Source organism: Mastomys coucha, unplaced genomic scaffold (assembly GCF_008632895.1).
Source record: "Mastomys coucha isolate ucsf_1 unplaced genomic scaffold, UCSF_Mcou_1 pScaffold5, whole genome shotgun sequence".
NCBI lineage: Eukaryota > Metazoa > Chordata > Mammalia > Rodentia > Muridae > Mastomys > Mastomys coucha.
In genome coordinates, this window is record NW_022196911.1 from 103,207,204 (window position 1) to 103,227,003 (window position 19,800).

A 19,800-nucleotide genomic window follows, 5' to 3' on the forward strand; every position below is an offset into this window, starting at 1 on the left:
AATCCACCTGCCTCTGCCTCCCAAGTGCTGGGATCAAAGGCATGCGCCACCACCGCCCGGCTATTTTTGTTTTTTTGACACAGGGTCTTATGTTGCCCAGGCTGACCCATGAACACTTGATCCTTTACACTACTAAGTCCTAGGACTGCAGGTGAGTGCCATCCTACCTGACTTTGGGTTTGGATCTGGAACAGAGAAGAGTCGTAGAAAATAATGCAGCCTGAAGACAGTGTAAAGTTATTCTCCCTTCATGTACAAGGTTGATTTCTTGGTCATGACATATGATCATGATCGTGGTGAGATGCGACATGAAAGCTAAGACACAAGGAAAATGCTCTCCACCGTCTTTGCGATTTTCTGTATGTCTGTTACGATTCCAATTTAAGAAGAAAAAAAAAAACCTGTACAGGCTAAAGAGATGGCTCAGATTCGGGCAGTAGTTACTTTAAAAACACACCTGCGGGGGACTGGAGAGATGGCTCAGTGGTTAGCAGTCTTCTAGAGGGCTAGAGTTCGGTTCTCAGCACCCACGGAGCAGCTTCCACTGCCGGTAACTCCAGCTTCAGGGCATCTGGCGCCCTCTTCTGGACTCTCTAGACATCTGCATATACCTACAGATAAATAGATTAAAAAATTGAAAATGAATACTAAAAAAAAAACAGGGCTGGAGAGATGGCTCAGCGATTAAGAGCACTGACTGAAGGTCATGAGTTCAAATCCCAGCAACCACATGGTGGCTCTCAACCATCTGTAATGAGATCTGATGCCCTCTTCTGGGGTGTCTCAAGACAGCTACAGTGTACTTACATATAAATAAATAAATCTTTAAAAAAAAAAAAACCCTGACATTTCTTTTGTGCCTACGTAGGTAGATAGCACTGGGGACAGTAGTAACACTGTGTCCTAGTCATCCAAGTGCAAGATCGTGCTCAGGAATGGCAGGTTTAGATCCCTCGGGTACCCTCGGGCACTGCCCTTTGGGGTCTCCCCCACCCCCTGGCTTCACAGCCCTCACCCCATCATCCCTCCTCATTCCTCTCTTTAACCTCCTCACCCCAGCTCCTCTCTGGCAGATGTTTCTCAGCTTGTTCACTCCAACTCATTCAGCTATGTCAGCTGGTTTCACTGAGTGGCTGTGAATAACCCAGCTTGTGGTTCCTGAGTGCCAACCAAGCTGGCAAGCTTCTCACCACCCCGCACCTCCACCACCCCCTACCCTTCCCTCGTGTCTCAGAGGAGAAGGTCTCCTGCTTTATGATCAGGGCCTTTTTGATGAGCCCTGTCTTCCTCAGGAAATCTGTCGAGCGTTTAGCAATCCCTCTTGGGAAGAGATAAGTCTTAATTTCCCCCTTGTGTCTGTGTCTTGAGTCGGCCCCTCTGCTGGCTCTTGACTCTGAGCCCCAAGCCTTCTAATAGCATCTTTCCTGGCTTTGTGGCAGTGTTCATGAGCACTGCCCCAGGCTGGCCCCCACCCCACCCCTACCCTTCATATCTTCTCTTACACTTTCTTGTCACCTGGCACTCTTGTTTTTGGTCATTGCTGTTTACTTTGTTTTTCGAGACAGGGTTTCTCTGTGTAACCCTGGCTGTCCTGGAACTTACTCTGTAGACCAGGCTGGCCTCGAACTCAGAAATCCACCTGCCTCTGCCTCCCAAGTGCTGGGATTAAAGGCCTGTGCCACCACTGCGTCACTAGACACTCTTATTTGGCAGCATTTTCTCTAAATTTACAAGCATGTTTTCTCTTTGTCCCCAACACAGGACTCCATCACAGTTTAACTTCAAATTTCCCCTCCTTAGGCTTTAGTTGTTTGTTCGTTTGTTTGTTTGTTTTCCAAACTCATAACGGTTGAAATGTAAAATTTAGTTAATTTTGGTGGGTGTTGTGGCACACACCTTTACTTGAAGCCCCCTTGAGGCAGAAGGAGGCAGATCTCTGTGAGTTTGAGGCCAGCCTGATCTAGATGATGAGTTCTAGGTCAGCCAGGGCTACATGAGAGACCCTGTCTGGAAACAAAAGCAGAAAAAAAACACAGATAAAAACTTCGTTAATTTTAAAGGCCAGGTATGGTGGCACATTTGTAAGCCCAGCATTTTTGAGGTGCGGATAGGAGGAGTTGCACTTCAAGCTCAATCCTCAGCTACATAGTAGTTGGAGAGGCCAACCTGGCCTTAATGAGACAGTTGTTTTGTTTTTCATAGACAGGGTTTCTTTGTGTAGCCCTGGCTATCCAGAAACTCACTTTGTAGACCAGGATAGCCTTAAACTCACAGAGATCCACCTGCCTCTGTCTCCCACATGCTAGGAATAAAGGCATGTAACCACCTGGCTGGAACATTGTTTTGAAGGAAAAAATAATTTTTTGTAGCAGGTCTCTTTCTATAACCCGGGATGTAGCCTGGATAGCATGCACACACACACACACACACACACACACACACACACACACAACGCACCTGCATACACCCAAGATGTAGCTTGGATGTAGACAGATATAACATTGACTGAAATATCCTCTGATTTGACCTCCCAAGTGCTGAGATTAACACACACCACCACATCCCACCAGTCCTCCACCTGTATTTTTCATGTGCATGCATAACTGATTTGCCTGCATGTGTATATGTGCACCACACACACTGCAGACATGCCTGGTGCCCTAGGAAGTCAGAAGAGGGCATCAGATCCTCTGGAACTGAAAGCGCAGACAGTTGGAAGCTGCTATGAATGCTGGGAACTGAATCTGGGTCCTCTGCAAGAGCAGTAAGTGTTCTTAACCACTGAGCCATCTCTCCAGCCCTCCAATTTCATATAGATAGATAGATAGATAGATAGATAGATAGATAGATAGATGATAGATAGATAGATAGATAGATAGATAAATAAATAGATGTGTAAAAGTATATTTTGTTCACCTGATGTAATTGGCATGAGCATGCCTCTGGCTGCTAACCTAGGCCTAATCCTGGAAGCTTCTAGCCTAGAATGTTTTTCAGCCTCTGAGACTTCATGCTGACTAAGCTCGCCCTTTCTAGTTTTTCCGACTCTGAAGTCTGCCTGGCTGTTTCAACTCAGCCTGTTTGGCTCAAAACTCCTCTCTACACTGACTGATCCCATCTGGTCTCTCTCTCTCAACCTTTGACTGAACTGCTCTGCTTGACCCCAGACGCCGTTCAGCAATGTGTTCAGTTCTCTCGCTCCTTCTCATTCTGCCTCCGCCTGTGTCCAGCTTGCCCTCCCCTCAACCTGTCTCTGTAAAACTCTCCCGGTAAAAATACCTCCTTTTTTTCTCTGTGTTGCTCATTCTAAAGTAGCCTCTTTTTCCTCTCTCTTCTCATGTAAGGTGGGCATATCCTATTCTGTCAAATCTTTCTCTGATACGGTCACATCGTCTGCCACTCAATTAGAAGTCACTTTCCAGCTGGAGAGATGGCTCAGCAGTTAAGAGCACTGATGGCTCTTCCAGAGGTCCTGAGTTCAAATCCAAGCAACCACATGTTGGCTCACAACCATCTGTAATGAGATCTGACGCCCTCTTCTGGTGTGCCTAAAGACAGCTACAGTGTACTTACATATAATAAATAAATAAATCTTAAAAAAAATTCACTTTCATGGGGCTGGAGAGATGGCTCAGTGGTTAAGAGCACTGACTGTTCTTCTTGAGTTCAATTCCTAACAACCACATGGTGGCATCTGTAATGGGATCTGATACCCTTTTCTGAAGGCAGCTACAGTGTACCCCCTATACATAAAATAAAATAAATAATTCTTAAAAAAAAAAAAGTAAGTCACTTTCAAACATGGCTGCTTCCTTCTACAAACTAACTTTACCTTCACTGTTTGGAATTAAAGGTATATATGCTAAGGGCTGAGCCACACCACAACTAGAAAAAAATTTTTTTTCAGTAAATACCATGATCTTGGAGTTCATGGGTTGATCAAATATCCTGCAATACACACACACACACATATATATACATATACATATATATGGGGGGGCAGGTTCTTGCCTGTGTGCATATGTTTGTGTGTGTAGGTGTTGTGCTTGCGTGTGTGTGTGTGTGTGTGTGTGTGAGTGTGTGTGTGTGTGAGTGTGTGAAACCTGTCTCAAAAAAACAAAACAAAAACAAAAACAAAAGACCACTCAGCTCTTCCGAAGGTCCTGAGTTCAAATCCCAGCAACCACATGGTGGCTCACAACCATCCCTAATGAGATCTGACGCCCTCTTCTGGTATGTCTGAAGACAGCTACAGTGTACTTAGATACAATAAAAAATACATCTTTAAGCCGGAGTGAGCAGGGCCAACCGGAGCGAGCAGAGGACCTAAATTCAAATTCCTAGCAACCACATGATGGCTCACAACCATCAGTACAGCTAGAGTGTACTCATATACATAAAAATAAATCTTAAAAAAAAAAAACAGGGAACTCATTTATTTCACATTTCGTGTGTGTGTGTGTGTGTGTGTGTGTGTGTGTGTGTGTGTGTGTGTGTGAAGTTATAGATGGCTGTGAGCTGCCAAGTGGGTGCTAGGAACTGATCACGGGTCCTCTGGAAGACACAGCCAGTGCTCTTAACCACCGAGCCATCTCTGTGGAGCCCTCGTTTTGTTTGGGTATATACATGGTCTTATGTAGCCCAGGCTGGCTTCCAGCTTGCCGTGTAGCCAGGATGAGCTTCCTGCCTCCACCTCTTCAGTGTTGGGACTACAAATGTGTGCCACCATATTAAATGAAAATTAATACTAGTTTTCAAAATTGTATTTTAAGGGGCTCAGGGTATAGCTTGGTTGGTATCATGCTTGCCTAGCATGCACAAAAAAAGCTCTGTGTTTGAAACCTGCCCCCAGCACTGCATAAAGGAGATGTCACGGTGCCATGTGCATATGTCCCAGCATTCAGGAGGCTGGGACAGATGGATTACTGAGAGCATGAGATCAGCCTGGGCTACGTAGTGAGCTCCATGCTACCTGGTGTACAGGCTGAGTCATTATCTAAAATAAATAAATAAATAAATAAATAAATAAATAAATAAATTTATTTTAATCTTTAGCTTTAAAATGGCAGCAAAGATATCATTTTTAGTAAATTTTTTGCTAGATTTTCTTTTCTTTCTTTTCAAAATGATTTGTTTTTATTTTCTGTGCATTGGTGTTTTGCATATATGTCAGATCTCCTGGAACTGAAGTTACAGACAGTTGTGAGCTGCCATGTGGGTGCTGGGAATTGAACTCAGGTTCTCTGGAAGAGTAGCCTCTTAGGGCTGAGCCATCTCTCCAGTCCCCTGGTTAGAAATTAAATAGAAACAACAAAGGGGGTGAGAATCTAACCATAAGCATTACACAGCAGAACGTGGAAACACCCAAAAGCCTTCAAACCAAACGAGAGACACAAAGGTGAAAAACCTAGGCAGAAACAGGATTGGAGAGGAAACAGGATTGGAGAGGAGGCCGGCTAGTGGCTGCAGATCTCAGAAGCGGCCAGCAGAGGGCACGCCTCCAAGGTGAAGGTCTCACCCCCCCCCCCACCTCACCCCCCCAAACCGAACTAGGAGTACCAGGCAGACCTGTACTGGGTCTGCATCGATCTCCTTTGCCTGCAAGGCTTGAGCTAAATACTGCCGTTCATGGAACAATGCCAAGATTATAGGAGATGAGTTGGGCTGCTCTGGAGCCGCCACTGCCCGGCTCTAATTCATATTTCTTTATCTTTTTATTTTTGGGTGGAGGGGAGCATACACACGCCACACACTATGACGCCCATGCGTTTGCCCGAGGATGATCTCCTTCCATCTCTGCTCTCCTTCCACCATGTGGGGCCCGGTGTTTGAACTCAGGTCTTTATGCGTGGCGGTGAGTGCAAAGGGGCCTGAAGGAAATAGAGAATGCACTCCTTTGTGTTTCCTTTCAGTTAGGGAACAATAACCCACCTGCTTGTAGCCTCTCCATGTCGAATTGAGAAACATCAGCGCCATGTCTGAAAGTCTGAGGAACTTGGAGACACTGTGGGACTACGGAGTCAAGTTTGGAAGAGAACCAGAAAGTGCCGATGACTTACTTAATGGGACCAATGCGACTGTACGATAGTGTGTAATTGAAAAGATTGCTGGGCGGGCTAGAGAGATGGCTCAGTGGTTAGGAGCACTGGCTGCTCTTCCAGAGGCCCTGAGTTCAATTCCCAGCAACCACATGGTGGCTCACAACCATCTGTAATGAGATCTGATGCCCTCTTCTGGTGTATCTGAAGACAGCTACAGTGTACTCATATACATTAAATAAATAAGGGCTGGAGAGATGGCTCAACGGTTAAGAGCGCTGACTGTTCAAATCCCAGCAACCACATGGTGGCTCACAACCATCCATAATGTAATACCCTCTTCTGGTGCTGCCTGAAGATGGCTTATTGGTAATAATAAATACATCTTTAAAAAAATAATAAAATAATAAAAAAAGAAAAAAGGAAAAGAAAAGGTTTCAGGGAGGTGGTGGTGCATGCCTTCAACCCCAGTATTCAGGAGGCAGAGACGGGTGGATCTCTCTGAGTTCAAGGCCAGCCTGGTCTCTACCAATCCAGTTCCAGGATACACAGAGAAACCCTATCTCAAACAAACACCAAAAAAGAAGAAGAAGAAGGAGGAGGAGGAGGAGGAGGAGGAAGAGAAGAAGAAGAAGAAGAAGAAGAAGAAGAAGAAGAAGAAGAAGAAGAAGAAGAAGAAGAAGAAGAAGAAGAAGAAGAAGAAGAAGAAGAAGGAAAAGGAGTTATAATTAGCTGGGTGTGGTAAAGTTGGGTGCATAATTCCATCACTAAGAGGCTTGAGGCAGGAGGATTGCCTCGTTTGAGGGTCACCTGGTGCTGCCTGTGCCCTGAACTGTCCACTGCCGGACCCTACTTGCTCTTGGTGTTTGGAGGTGAGGTGGCACAGAATCAATGACACAGCCTCTTTTGGGAGCACGTGAGAAACACAGCAAGCTTGACTGAATCTACTGCAAGCTTCTTTAACACCTTCCACCCTCGTCTTATTGGTCCCAAGAAGGCACCTCTTCCAAGCAGCAGTTCCCGATTGGCTGGCATTGTCTGCATCAGCAACCCTTGGTCTCTCAGGCAGTCCTCAATTAGGTCCTCCTGCAGGTGTTGCCTTTGCCAGGTGGTGAGATGGCTTGACAATTAAGAGCGCTTGCTGCTCTTGTAGAGGACCAGGGTTCAGTTCCCAGCAGTACATGGAGATAAAGGCAAGCTGGGCGTGGGGTGGCAGGCAAAAGCAGGTGACTGCCAGTAAAGATGGTGACAGCCAACAGCTGGGCAGAGGAGACATAGGCGGAACTTAGGGTTGCAGGGCTTGGAATCAGAGGAGACCATGACAGGAGTGGAGGTGTGTGTGTGTGTGTGTGTGTGTGTGGAGGAGAAGCCACCATGGGGTAAGAACCTTAAAATAATGGCCATGTGAGTTAGCTAATTGGAATTAAGAGCAGCCTAGCTGAAACATGGCAAATGATATAGTGGGATTATTGTCTGGGAGATATAATAGCCTAGAGGATAGATATCTGCCCCGCTCTTGTGCTAAATAAGATGTATTATAAAGGTTGTGCATGTAGGAACGAAATGGTCAAATGTGGGGTAGAAATCCCGGATTGAGATAAATATTTTCTTTTTCTTTCTTTTTTTTTTTTCTTTTTCCGTTTGGTTTTTCAAGACAGGGTTTCTCTGTGTAGCTCTGGCTGTCCTGGAACTCACTCTGTAGACCAGGCTTGCCTTGAACTCAGAAATCCGCCTGCCTCTGCCTCCCAGTACCTCCCATTATTTTAAGGTTCCTACCCCACTAAAGGCGTGCGCCGCCACCGCCCGAGATAAATATTTTCAATGACAGACTAACTCCTCCTAAGTCCACCTTTCATCCGTTGCCCCTCATCCCTGCCTCCGTACTCCCTTCCCAGACTTTCCTTATATCATCTCCTGGAGCCCAGCTGGCCTCAGACTCCCGGTAGAGACCAAGATGACCTCTAGCTTACCCCTCCAGCTCTCAGGCCCCCCACTGTCTTCTGAGAATGTGTGTGTGTGTGTGATAGTGTGCGAGTGTGTGTGAGTGTGTGTGAGAGTGTGTGTGTGTGTGTGAGTGTGTGTGTGTGAGGCCATGGAGGGAGGGGATGAGGCGGGTCAGGGACACAGTCCACGTTGTGTAGAGTGCTGAGCACAGAACCCAGGGCTTTGTGTAGGCTAGGCAGATGCTCTCTCAGCTGTGACAAGCTTCTTTTTTTTTTTATTCTATTACTTGTAAGAGCTGAGTAGGAAGTCAGTGATTTTAGCAAAAGTAATTATTATCGTCTTTTCTTCACTCTGTAGATCAGGTTAGCCTCAAACTCACAGAGATACACCTGCCTCTGCCTCGCAAGTGCTGGGACTAAAAGTGTGCATCACTATAGCTGAATAATAAAATTGATTTCTGAGTACCAGTTACACAAGTAGTTTACCGTCGGAGAAGCTTCACCGGGCTTCTATGGTCTAAAGATTTTATTGTGATTCCATTCGGAAGGTGTGACTAACGAAATCACTGGCCTGGCCGTGTGACTGAGCTTAACCTCCAGGTCACTTCTCAGCCTTATTCTGGAGCTATGGGTGGAGGGCTGCCTCATTTCCACATGCGCAGGTGTGATCCAGAAAGTTCTGGAAACCATGACGTTTCTATCTGTTGGCAAATTCCAACATATAATCCACGTTCGATAAATATTTGCCAAGCAGAAGGTTCACACACATACCAGAAATTGTCGAGGGGAAGGAAAACAGGCCCCAGGACTCTTCCAGCTCAAAGGAATACAGAGTATCATCAGGCAGGTGAACACAGGAAGCTTCCAGAAACCAACACTACCCTACATTCCAAGCCCGGGAGTAACTCTGCGCCGGGGTCCATTACGAAACACCTTGCTGTTAGACAATGGGAAGAAAAGCTATTTTCTTTTCTTATGAAACAGAGTCTCATTACACATTCCAAGGTTCCCTAAAACTTATTATGTATCCTGGCTGGTGGTGAACACGGGCTATTCCTTTCTCAAGCTCCTGAGTACTGGAGTTACCTGCTTGCCCCATCCCCCAGCATGCTTATTTATAGACAGGGGCTTTGCTCAAGTCAGCTTCTCATTGGACATTAAGTTGCTGATATTTGGGGGTTGGAGAGATGGCCCAGCAGTCGAGCACCTGCTGCTCTTCCTGAGGAGATTCCAGTACCTACAGGGCATCTCAGAACTGTAACTGGAGTTCTAAGGGGCTCCAATACCTTTTCCTGTACTTTACAGGCACCAGGCATGCGCACAGCGCACAGATCCTCTCTTGCTCTCTAAAGCTTGCTCAGCCTGCTTTCTTATACAGCTGAGGACCAGCTGCGTAGGGGTGGCACCACCCTCAGTGGGCTGGGTCCTCCGTTATCAGTCATTACTCAAGAAAATGAGCCATACATGTGCACAGGTCAATCTGAAGAAGGCAGTCCCTTTAGTTGTTTCATCCCAGATGACTCTACATAGTGTCAAGTTGACAAAAACTCACCAGCACACTGGCCAAGAGCTGGCCTTGGATTGTGGGACGTTCTCTCTCTCTCTCTCTCTCTCTCTCTCTCTCTCTCCCTCTTTAAAGATTTATTTTTATTTTATGTGTATGAGTACACTGTAGCTGTACAGATGGCTGTGAGCTATCATGTATGTGGCTGCTGGGAATTGAACTCAGGACCTCTGCCGGCCCCTCTCGCTCTGACATAATTCACTGTAGCTGTCTTCAGATGCAACAGAAGAGGGTGTCAGATCTCATTACGGGTAGTTGTGAGCCACCATGTGGTTGCTGGGATCCGAACTCAGGACCTTCGGAAGAGCAGTCAGTGTTCTTACCTGCTGAGCCATCTCGCTAGCCGGGGAAGTTCTCATAGTTGGGGCAATTCTGGAAGGTTCTAGGAACCCCGGAGACAGCCTGACACTCTCTTTGCCTCTATATTTCCGGGTGTAGGTTGTGGGCATTCACAACATTTCTTACATAGTGGAATTCCAGAAACACCCCTGAACTGGATCTGGATGTTTTGAATGTAGTCTTGTGAAGGTACATCTAAGATGTGGTTGTAACTGAGAAAGCAAAAGCCTAAATCCACTTGGCATGGGGGAAGAATCATGTGGGAGAATTATATCAGCTCCCATCTAGAATCTGAATGTCTAGAACATGAAGCTAACAGTGCTTCCCGGGCTAGGTCCCAAGTTGGGAACCACTGAATTATGTACACAGGCTGGTGTGGCTGGAGAGGCTATTTTTAAAAATTATTTAAGTTTTGCTCATGTATCATGTGCATGAAGTACCGGTAGCGGCCAGAAGGTGGCGTCAGATCCCCTGGAACTGGAGTTATAGATGGTTGTGAGCAGACAAGTGAAAGCTGGGAACGGAGTGATCTTAATCATTGAGCCATCTCTCCAATATTTCCAACCCTTCTTTTCTCTAAATAAGTGCTTGGCATAAATGTGTATGGAGGGCAGAGGAGAACATGCAGAAGTCAATGCTTTCTCTTCACCGCAGGGCTTCTGGGAATCCAACTGGGGGCTTTCAGTTTGGTGGCAAGCACTTTCCTCTCCTCAGCCGTCTCGGCAGCCCTGGAAAGGCTGTTCTTGGGGAAGCAAACCCAGAGAATTCACTCTCTGTACCTCCTTTTCAGTGAGGGGAGTATTCTTCCTCCCCTAACCTCCTAGCTATGTTTTCTAGGTTGTCAGGAGGTCTCTGATTAATAATTGTCTCCCGGACTCACTCTGCTTGTAGCCTCTCCCTGCTGAGAGATAAGCTGCAGATAGCGTGGCGTCGTGTTCTGGTTCCGTTTCTATTGTCACTTGTTATTGTTAGAACTTTCGGTGTGCTGCGTCTGTTAGGCCAGTGCTTCGTGACTAAGCTGTCCCCAGGCTTCTCAAGTAAACGTAGTTGTCTTGCTGGGGCCTTCAGACCCCAGTAGAGCCACTTTAGGGTCCCCATGTGCACTTTCTCTTTCTGGGTTCCTCCTTGGCCAGGAGCTCATGGTTCAAAATCCTCTAAGCTGTCTGTCTGTCTGTAGCCTGCTTTCTATATTTAAGTTTAGATTTTTAAAAATATTCATTTAAGGGGTCTGGAGAGGTAGCTCAGTGGTTAAGAGCACTGACTGTTCTTCCAGAGGTCCTGAGTTCAAATCCCGGCAACCACACGGTGGCTCACAAACATGTGTAATGGAATCTGATGCCCTCTTCTGGTGTGTCTGAAGACAGTGACAGTGTACTCACATACATACAATATTCATTTAAGTTTACATGGAAATGTGTGCGTGCCTGAGTGTAAGCGCAGGGCCTGGGAGCTGAGCAGGAGCCTGAGACAGTCAATCCGAAGCATCAGGGTCCCAGGAAATGGAGCAGACGGTTGTTGAGTGGCCTTCTGGGAACTGAACATGGTCCTGCAAGAGCAACTGCTCTTAGCCCAGGAGCCATTTCTCCAGTTCTGGTTTTGTCTTTATTTTTTAAAAACAGCTCTTGCTCCTTTGGAGCCACCAGCTGTGACTCTCCGGTGAGTACTTTGGAGACAAGGCTTTCTCTATCCCAGGCTGGCCTGAGCTCCCTGTGTGGCTGAAGATGTCCTGAATGGTGTTGGGGTTACAGGCATGCCCTACCACTCCTCACTTACGAAGCGCATGCAGTCCAGCCCAGCACTTCATGCCTCTTAGGCGGGCATTTTACTAACTGAACTACGTCCCCTAGGATATGCTTTTCGCAACTAACGTTGAGCCAGTTGCCCCGTAACTCCTACCTCAGAGAACAAACTGATGGGTCTGTGTACCTAGTCTGCCTCTTAGTCCCTTGGAAAAATGGAGACTTGCCTTGGTCCACCTGAGTGTTCCCACCCAGTAGTCTCCGAGACCTCAAACTTCTCAGTCCATCAGCACTGTAGCGTTACTGGATCAGTTACGCAGAACCCCGAGGCTTCCTGTGCAGTAGCCCTGTGCATCCCGCACCAAGCCGTTCCTATCGGTGCCTTCGTGCATTTGTTTGGGTTTGAAGCTGTGGGCTGAGAATTAGTCACCAAGGTTTTGGATTTGCTCTGGAGCAATGGTATCCTAATCTCCTCACCCCCACCCCTTGACAAATGACGGTTTTATTTCATCTGAGTGAAAAGGGACTTTCCCTCAGAACTGATGGAGGCAAAATGCTGTGTCAGGAAGCTGAACATAGTAGGAAAGGAGTTCGCTTTTCTTAAACACACTAAAAACTCTGCCTGTTCCCAAGGAGTTAGATGCCCCAGAATTGGAAAGGAGGTTTGCCAATCTTTATGCATTCAGTATACACTTGGTGAATGTGGCCAACTGAATACTAGTTATCAATGGATGGAGGGAGGGAGAAACGAGGGAAGGAGAAGGGGAGGAGGGGGCAGAGGAGAGGGCTGTCAAGAAAAAAATATTTGCTCACTCCTCCACCCTCCCACCCCCCGACCCGTTTCTGGTTCTAGAATATCAAGATTGCATATACAGTCAAAGAGCTTTGCCAAACTTGGTTTGTCAGGCAATTGCCTCACACGTTCTGGAATGCGTTTTTTTGTCATCCGGAGTCCCCTCCCCTCCACAAGCCCAAGCTATTCTAAGCACTAATTTATTTGTTGTTGATTTCATCACTCGCGTTCTTTCAGCCCCCTCAAAACCCTCACTCTCCCCCAGCCTGTCACCTCGCTCCAAGCACACCACCCACCCAGCGCAAGAGGTCCAGGCCGTGCTGTTCTCCTGGCCCACAGATCCCAGACCGGACCACACATCCGACCCCCCTCGGAAAGAGGGCGAGATCCCCGCCGCTCCGTTTTGTTTCAATGGTCTGTGCAGCCAGCGATGCCCGTTTCCCCAAAGGCTGCCCCTCATTAGCATGAACGGGGGTGGGGGTGTGGAGAAGGGGGGGGAGAGGAAGCGAGCCAAAGCCCTCGCTGCGTTTTTCAGCCCGGGGAACCCTGTCTACAAAAATGACAGCTCGAGCCCTCTGGCTTCTCTGTTTGATCGTCGGATGGTCCCCCGAAGCCCCGGTGGCGGAGAGAAAAGGTGAGATCGCTAAAATGCAGCGCCCCAGGGATCGGGGAAGGAGTGAGACGGAGGGCGGGACGAGCCAAGGGTCAGAGCCTGAGGGACCGGCGACTCTGGGTCTGGGTGCATGCCAGAGAGCAGCGACAAGGGTCTCCCAATATTTCATGTCCCTTGGCAGCCTTTTCGGAAGGAAAGACGAGTTCTGCTGCTGAAATGATCTCGTGCTTGCCAGGCAGGCTGGAGAAAACTTTGCATGCTAAATAGCTGCATCCCGGAGGAGGGAAAGTGTCAAAAGGGGTCGCGGCACGCTGTGGACAGACTCCCAGGCTTGGGATGGTGACACAGGCCAGCAATGGTGCGACAATCCCGGGCATTCTACTCCCCTCTGGCAGCAGCTCTGGTATAGCCTCCGGTATACCTGAACCTTGATAACACACACACACACACACACACACACACACACACACTCAAACACTCTCACACATGCACAAATCAGGCAGTCTCTGCCAGGTGGTGATTTTGTTTTGCTTTTGTTAGGATATTTTGCTCATTTCACTGTCTCTGGGAAAAATAGCTTCCACACCTAGCTGGGCAATTGTCGTAGGTCATTATGATTATTATTATGATTATTATTTGTTCCACATGGAAACCGAATGACTTCAGTGACATTTAACTCCACATCAGACCATCCTTTCCATGACAACCGATGGTGATCTGTGGGGAAGCAGCTGAGGTCAACAGTTGACAGGAGTTGGATAGCCACCAACTTTATTCGGCTGTGCATGGTGCGCGACTTTAGCATAGGGAGTCAGATCCAGTGGCTTTGCAAAAACCATGAACTGTGTGACTAGCCACTCCTGCTAGGAGAAAGCTGAGTTTTCAGAATTATTCCTTTGGCAAGAGGCATCATTATAAATGAAATGCTGTCAAAGCCGCGAGGGGCAGAACAAGCTCTTTAATGCAAACGGAAAGAAAGCAGATTGTGGGGTGTTGGCTGGAGGGGCATTGGGGGGAGGTGGAGAGATTGTGTCCCTGGACATGCAAAGTTGCCCAGATTTCAAGCTGTGCACCAACCTGTATGCAGAGCCGAAGAAAATCATTAATACATTTTTAAAAAAGTGTCATGGTATTAGGGAGATTTTCGAATGGGGAGGGGTAATGGGACTGACGTATGCTTTTTATAATTACCCAGGGGCCTTTGCCTCCCAGCCAAGCTTTTAAAACCCCTTTTAAGCTGTTGTTTACTACTAAGTGGTGTCCAAGAAGCCAGATAAAAATCCACTCACAAATGCGGATGCTGCCTTGCCGAGATGACAGTGTAAACACGGATGGGAAAACCAAATAGCTCGGTCGTCAGGGGCGCTTAAACAATTAGGAGAAACCTGTAACTCGAGACGTTTCCCCTTGGGGCTTGCTCTTGGTACTTTCTCAACAAACCATAAATAGCAAAAAGGTGTGTGTGTGTGTGTGTGTGTGTGTGTGTGTATGTATGTGTGTGTGTAAAGGGTATGGATGTTTAACCGAACAGTTTAGTTCTAGAATAAATAGAAGACCGTAATTTGAAAAGCTATAGGTGCCAGGCGGTGGCGCACACCTTCAATTCCAGCACTTGGGAAGCAGAGGCAGGCGGATATCTGAGTTCGAAGCCAGCCTGGTCTACAGAGTGAGTTCCAGGACAGCCAGGGCTACACAGAGAAAACCTGTCTCGGAAAAAGTTTTTTTTTTTTTTTTTTTTTTGGTTTTTCGAGACAGGGTTTCTCTGTATAGCCCTGGCTGTCCTGGTACTCACTCTGTAGACCAGGCTGGCCTCGAACTCAGAAATCCACCTTAGGCAAGGTTTTTTAACAATATAATGCGCCTAGGCCTCTTAGTACTAACGTTGGATTTACTTGTTTATTCTTAGGAAAGTTTGACTCCATAGTCTAGGTTGTCCTCGAACTCGCAGCCAGCCTCTTGCCGAAGCCTGGCGCTACAGGCAGTGGGTCCTTCGGTGCAGGGCTGCGGCAGGTGCTCGCTCCTCTGCTCCCCTAGCGCCTCCCCTGGGCTCACGCCTCGCTTTTCTCCCGCAGCCCCGCCGCCGCCGCCGCCGCCGCCGCCGCCCCACCGAAAGCCCGACGCCCGGGAGACGCCGGGGCCGCGCGCGCAGCCGCTGCCCGAGTTCGCGCGCCGCCCGCGCGCCGCCTACGCGGGACCCCGCGCCTGGCTCGATCCCAGGCGCCGGAAGGCCGCGCCGCCGGCCGACAACCGCGCCGGCTTCCGGGAGGCGGCGCGCGCGCCCGCGGGGCTTCCGGGTCCGCGCCTCGCGCAGGCGGAGAACCGCGCGTCCCCGCCCGAGGACTCCCCGCGGCGCGCGCGCTCTCGGGCCCCGCGGCCCGCGGGCACGCGCGCCGCCGGCCCCGCCCACCCGAACCGGCCGCGCGCCGCTGGCCCCGCGCAGCCCTCGGGAAGCCCGCGGGCGCCGCCGCCCGAGGACAGCGAGCTGGAAGCCGGGCCCTGCGCGCGCACCTGCAGCGCGGACGCGGGCGAGCGCGAGGCCTACTGTGCCAGCGAGTTCGGTGAGCGCGCTGCACCCTCCCGGGAACCCGTGCGCGCGGTCCCCGTCCCCGCGCTAGTTGTAAGGCTTTTTTTCTTCCAAACCCTTTTTTTTTTTTTCTCCAAAGCAGCCGTGAACGGAATCGTGCACGACGTGGACGTGTTGGGCGCAGGCATGCGCCTGGTGACTCTACTGGTGGACCCCGACGGGCTGTACAAGATGAGTCGCCTGTACATCACCCCCGACGGCTTTTTTTTCCGCGTGCACATACTAGCCCTGGACTCCTCCAGTTGCCATAAGCCGTGCCCAGAATTTAAACCCGGTATTGAAACCCCGCCCCGCCCCCCGAAAAGGCCAGTTCATCGTGTCCTTTATACTGCTATTGGGGACCAGAGTGCTGCTGCCCAGCTTCTGTTGGTCACCCCAGCACCCAACTCCCTTTTCAAAGACTATAAATTGAGCAGGGCCTCACACACGCGCCAAGGCAAGCACGCCATAAATTACAGTCCCAGAATTTGTCTTTTTTCAGACAGGTGCTTGATATGGAGCTTAGCCTCGAATTTATGGTGATCCTCTTGTTTCAGCCTTAACACATGCTGGGTTACTGGTGGGGCTCAATCCCAGCTCCTTCGTGGGACAGTAGTTTAACCAATAGAGTTTAGATGACAGCAGCCCCATTTCAGCTCTCTCATCAAGGTGAGAACATTGGTTGGCACAGAACAGCCAGCGGTGATGGTGCAAGTCCAGGACCTGGGAGCAATTTGGAAACATGAAGGGTCAAAAGTTCAAGGTCTTCCCTCCACACCCCCAAAAGCCAGCTTTGGCTAAAAGACCTCAAAACAAAACAAATCCCCAAAAACCCGATATGATATGTTGACACCACTTTCAAAAGGGATGCCTAGGGGCTCCTACAGTCTGAGGACTGAGACGAGAAAGGTCACTTGGGGGCTGTGGGGGGGTCAGTGGCAGCGTTGGGGTACCTATCCTCACTTCTTCCTAGAGATAGATGATATCGGAAGAACGCTTTGTTCTGAAATGTGGCCTGTCTGCAGGCTACCTGTTTTACAGTTTTCACCAGTTGCCAATGGCTTAGATAAGTTGCTACAAGCACAACAAGGTAACGAGATTCAAGCTCAGATCTCACTGTTTCTTGGCATTTAAATGACACTGTTTCTTTTTGTTCAGGAAGCAGGTATATTGTGATGGGCCACATCTACCATAAGAGAAGGCAGCTCCCCAGTGCCTTGCTCCAGGTCCTAAGAGGGCGCCTGCGTCCAGGAGACGGGCTGATCCGGGGCAGCAGCAGCTATGTGAAGAGGTTTAACCGAAAGCGGGAGTGGCAAGTTCGAGGTGCCACGCACGCCCAGTGCCTTTGAACAGGTCATCTTGGCACTTGTGGTCGGTCTTCATATGGCGGGAGGCTTCTGTGAGACTAGGCCCACAGCCAGCTACCTTATGGACTACGTGTGTGGCTTAACTCTAACGCTGTCACTTCATCTACAAAATGCTGACAGGTGTGCTCCGGGGCACAGTGGTAAAGTCCCTCAAGGGCAGTAATGCACACAACCCAAACACTAGACCCCAGCAGTCAACAGATCACACCACTTTTGCTGTTTTTAAGTTATTTTAATTTAATACATTTTCCCCAGTGGAGACAGTTCACAAAACATTTCTCGAATTTAAATATACAACTTTGAATAGTATCTATCATGTGTCAAGCCAGATTTTGTATTTAAAGCATCGAGTTTTAAATTCCACACAAGAGAGTAAGCATCCTAGCCATTTACATATGAAACGTCATATAGATCAAACAAACACCAGCCAAGTTCGAAACCTATTACAGTTCAAGGGCTAATTCAAGCAAAACATCCTTCAAGGTGTGTTCCTGATACCAAAATACAAGCTCCTGTGTACTGCCATGCCTCCTTGCTCCCAATAACCTGTTTTGTGCCAAACTGGCATCGATTCCAGCATGTTTTCTGGTGCATCTGATGTCATTCTTACGTTAAGACCCAGTCGAATCATGATTGTGTTTGTAAAGCAGTAAATCTCGACATGAAATCAGAAGGCACCTGGCTTTGCTTTCTTTCTTTTGTTTTTTGTTTTTGCTTCAGTGATCCTAAAGATTGAGAAGAGGCGTTTCTCAAACTTTTCTTTCTAAACCTTGGCAGCAGTGTTCACCAGTGACAGCCCACGGGCCAGCTGAGTGGAACCGGTTTGTTTTGTGTGGAAAATCTTCAATCTCTAGCTTAATGATTTTGTACTAGTGTCCACAAGGACATACTGATTTTCCTTTCAGAGGTGCAAGCTGTATTTCTGTTCATCGGAAGTGCTGTGAATAGACACTAAGAACGCATGACCCTTCAATCCCAGCCCTGGTGAGGTAGAGGCAGGTGGATATTTGTGAATTCCAGGCCAGTCAGAGCCGGAGGGAGAACGGCATGCATGAAGGCTGTCGAAGGGAGGAAAGGAACACTGGAGCTGGCTGGGAAGAAAGCAGCAACAGCTTATGACAAAATGTGTAGCCAAGCATGGCAGTGTGCTTGGGAGTCCGAGGTGTGTGTGTGTGTGTGTGTGTGTGTGTGTGTGTGTGTGTGTGTCAAGAGTTCAACCTAACCTAAGCTACACGAAACAGTCTCAAAAAGGATACTGGGTGAAGTATCCCCAGCACCTGAGAGGCAGAGGCAGGTGGGCAGCCTGGGCTACAGAGTGCCTCTCTGGGGGTGGTAGTGGAAGAGACATGTGCAGTATGGCAACTGTTGCCTCTTTGGCCTCAGACATGGGACACATTAATAAATAAAGCTGAGAGGTTCTATTTTGTGGTAAAGCTTTACTAAGAATTTCCCCCACCCTTTGGTATCCTTTGGTTGGAGAGAAAAGTCACATGTAGCCTTTGGCTGGGACTTACTACGGAAGCCGGAGTGGGATGAGCAAAAGGTCTTGCAGGCTCTCTGTAACTGTATCATACATCCTGTTTAAGACCTCTTAGAGAATTTTCCAAAGGTGAAATGTGTCCAAATTCTTTAAACATATTTTTTTCTTTGGAATGCTAAGTATGATAGTTAAGCCTGTAATGTTAGCACTCAGGAAGCAGAGGATGACCAAAGTCATCCTTGGCTACATAGGTGAGGCCAGCCTGGGCTACACAAGACCCTGTTCCAGAAAGGGGTAGTGGGGGCTTGACTTGTTACGATCCCTGCTGCTTTTGCCTGGACTGGAGTCCAGTTCCCAGCATCCATGCCAGGCAGCTCTCACCTCCCTGTACCTCTAGGGCACCTTACACCCTCTTCTGCCTCCCTTAGGGGCGGCTGCCCACACACCTCCCTGCAGACACATAGACATGAAAGCAAACACCAGACCTTCAGGTTCAATATCCCTGGAGGCCAGGCCACTCGTTGCAGAGACTGCCTGGATAAAAGTGAAAGCCATCATTCAAGGCTGGATCTGCAAGGGAAGGCTAGCTAGGCTCGGTCAAGGTCCGTTAGCCATGGGCTAGAGACTAGAAAAGGAGACAGAAAAGAACCCTGGGGATCCCAGCCTAGCAAAAAGGTGGGAAGAATCTTTTTTTTTTCTCCAAATATTCACACAGGACCTTGGATGTAATTTCTAATTTTATAGAAAAATTTAATGAGCAAATCATTGTTGTCTCTAATCCTTTTTCCCCATTGATAGATTCCCTTAGCCCCACCCCCACCCTTTTCATGGATCAGTGCTCCAAAAGACTGAAGGGCCTTTTGTGCCCATGTATGTACACAGCAGTCCCTCAGCAAGAAACTCCTCCTCAGTTGCCTTCAGGAGGAATTCAACAGCATCTGTCCTTCACATGAAGCTGTGACTTAAGGAGGAGAAAAGGACATGTTTTTTTTTCTTTTGGTAGGAAAAGGTCTGTAAGACAACTCCCTGTCCCCTTTTGGTATAATACTAGCTTTTAAAAACTGTCTCTAGCTGGGCAGTGATGGTGAATGCCTTTAATCCCAGCACTTGGGAGGCAGAGGTTACAAGACAACCAGGGCTACACCGAGAAACCCTGTCAAACCAAAAAAACCAAACCAAACCAAACCAAATCAGTCTCTAGGACATCCTATGGCATTTTGCAGGGTTCTTCTGAAACCACCTGAATGTTATGTGCAAGACTTCTTGCCTGCCATTTTCAGGGCACCCACTTGACTTGTGCATGGTCTCTTCTAGTCTGAAAACACAGCACTTTGTCAGCTGAAATTTGGTTTGTGTTGGAT

The 19,800-nt window shown here is 48.3% G+C and overlaps 1 protein-coding gene across 2 annotated transcripts; it reads left to right on the forward strand.

Moving 5' to 3' along the window:
* The first annotated feature begins 12,689 nt into the window (after nucleotides 1-12,689).
* On the forward strand, nucleotides 12,690-17,632 carry CUNH17orf58 (chromosome unknown C17orf58 homolog). 2 transcript variants are annotated; one of them, XM_031354457.1, is made up of 5 exons: nucleotides 12,690-12,830; nucleotides 12,952-13,050; nucleotides 15,102-15,587; nucleotides 15,693-15,887; nucleotides 16,751-17,632. In XM_031354457.1, the coding sequence occupies exons 2-5, from the start codon at nucleotides 12,975-12,977 to the stop codon at nucleotides 16,939-16,941; spliced, it is 948 nt and encodes a 315-aa protein (XP_031210317.1). In that variant the 5' UTR covers nucleotides 12,690-12,830; nucleotides 12,952-12,974; the 3' UTR covers nucleotides 16,942-17,632. The 2 variants fall into 2 exon arrangements, with proteins under 2 accessions (XP_031210317.1, XP_031210318.1); XM_031354458.1 differs by having other exon boundaries at nucleotides 15,696-15,887.
* Nucleotides 17,633-19,800: the final 2,168 nt, after the last annotated feature.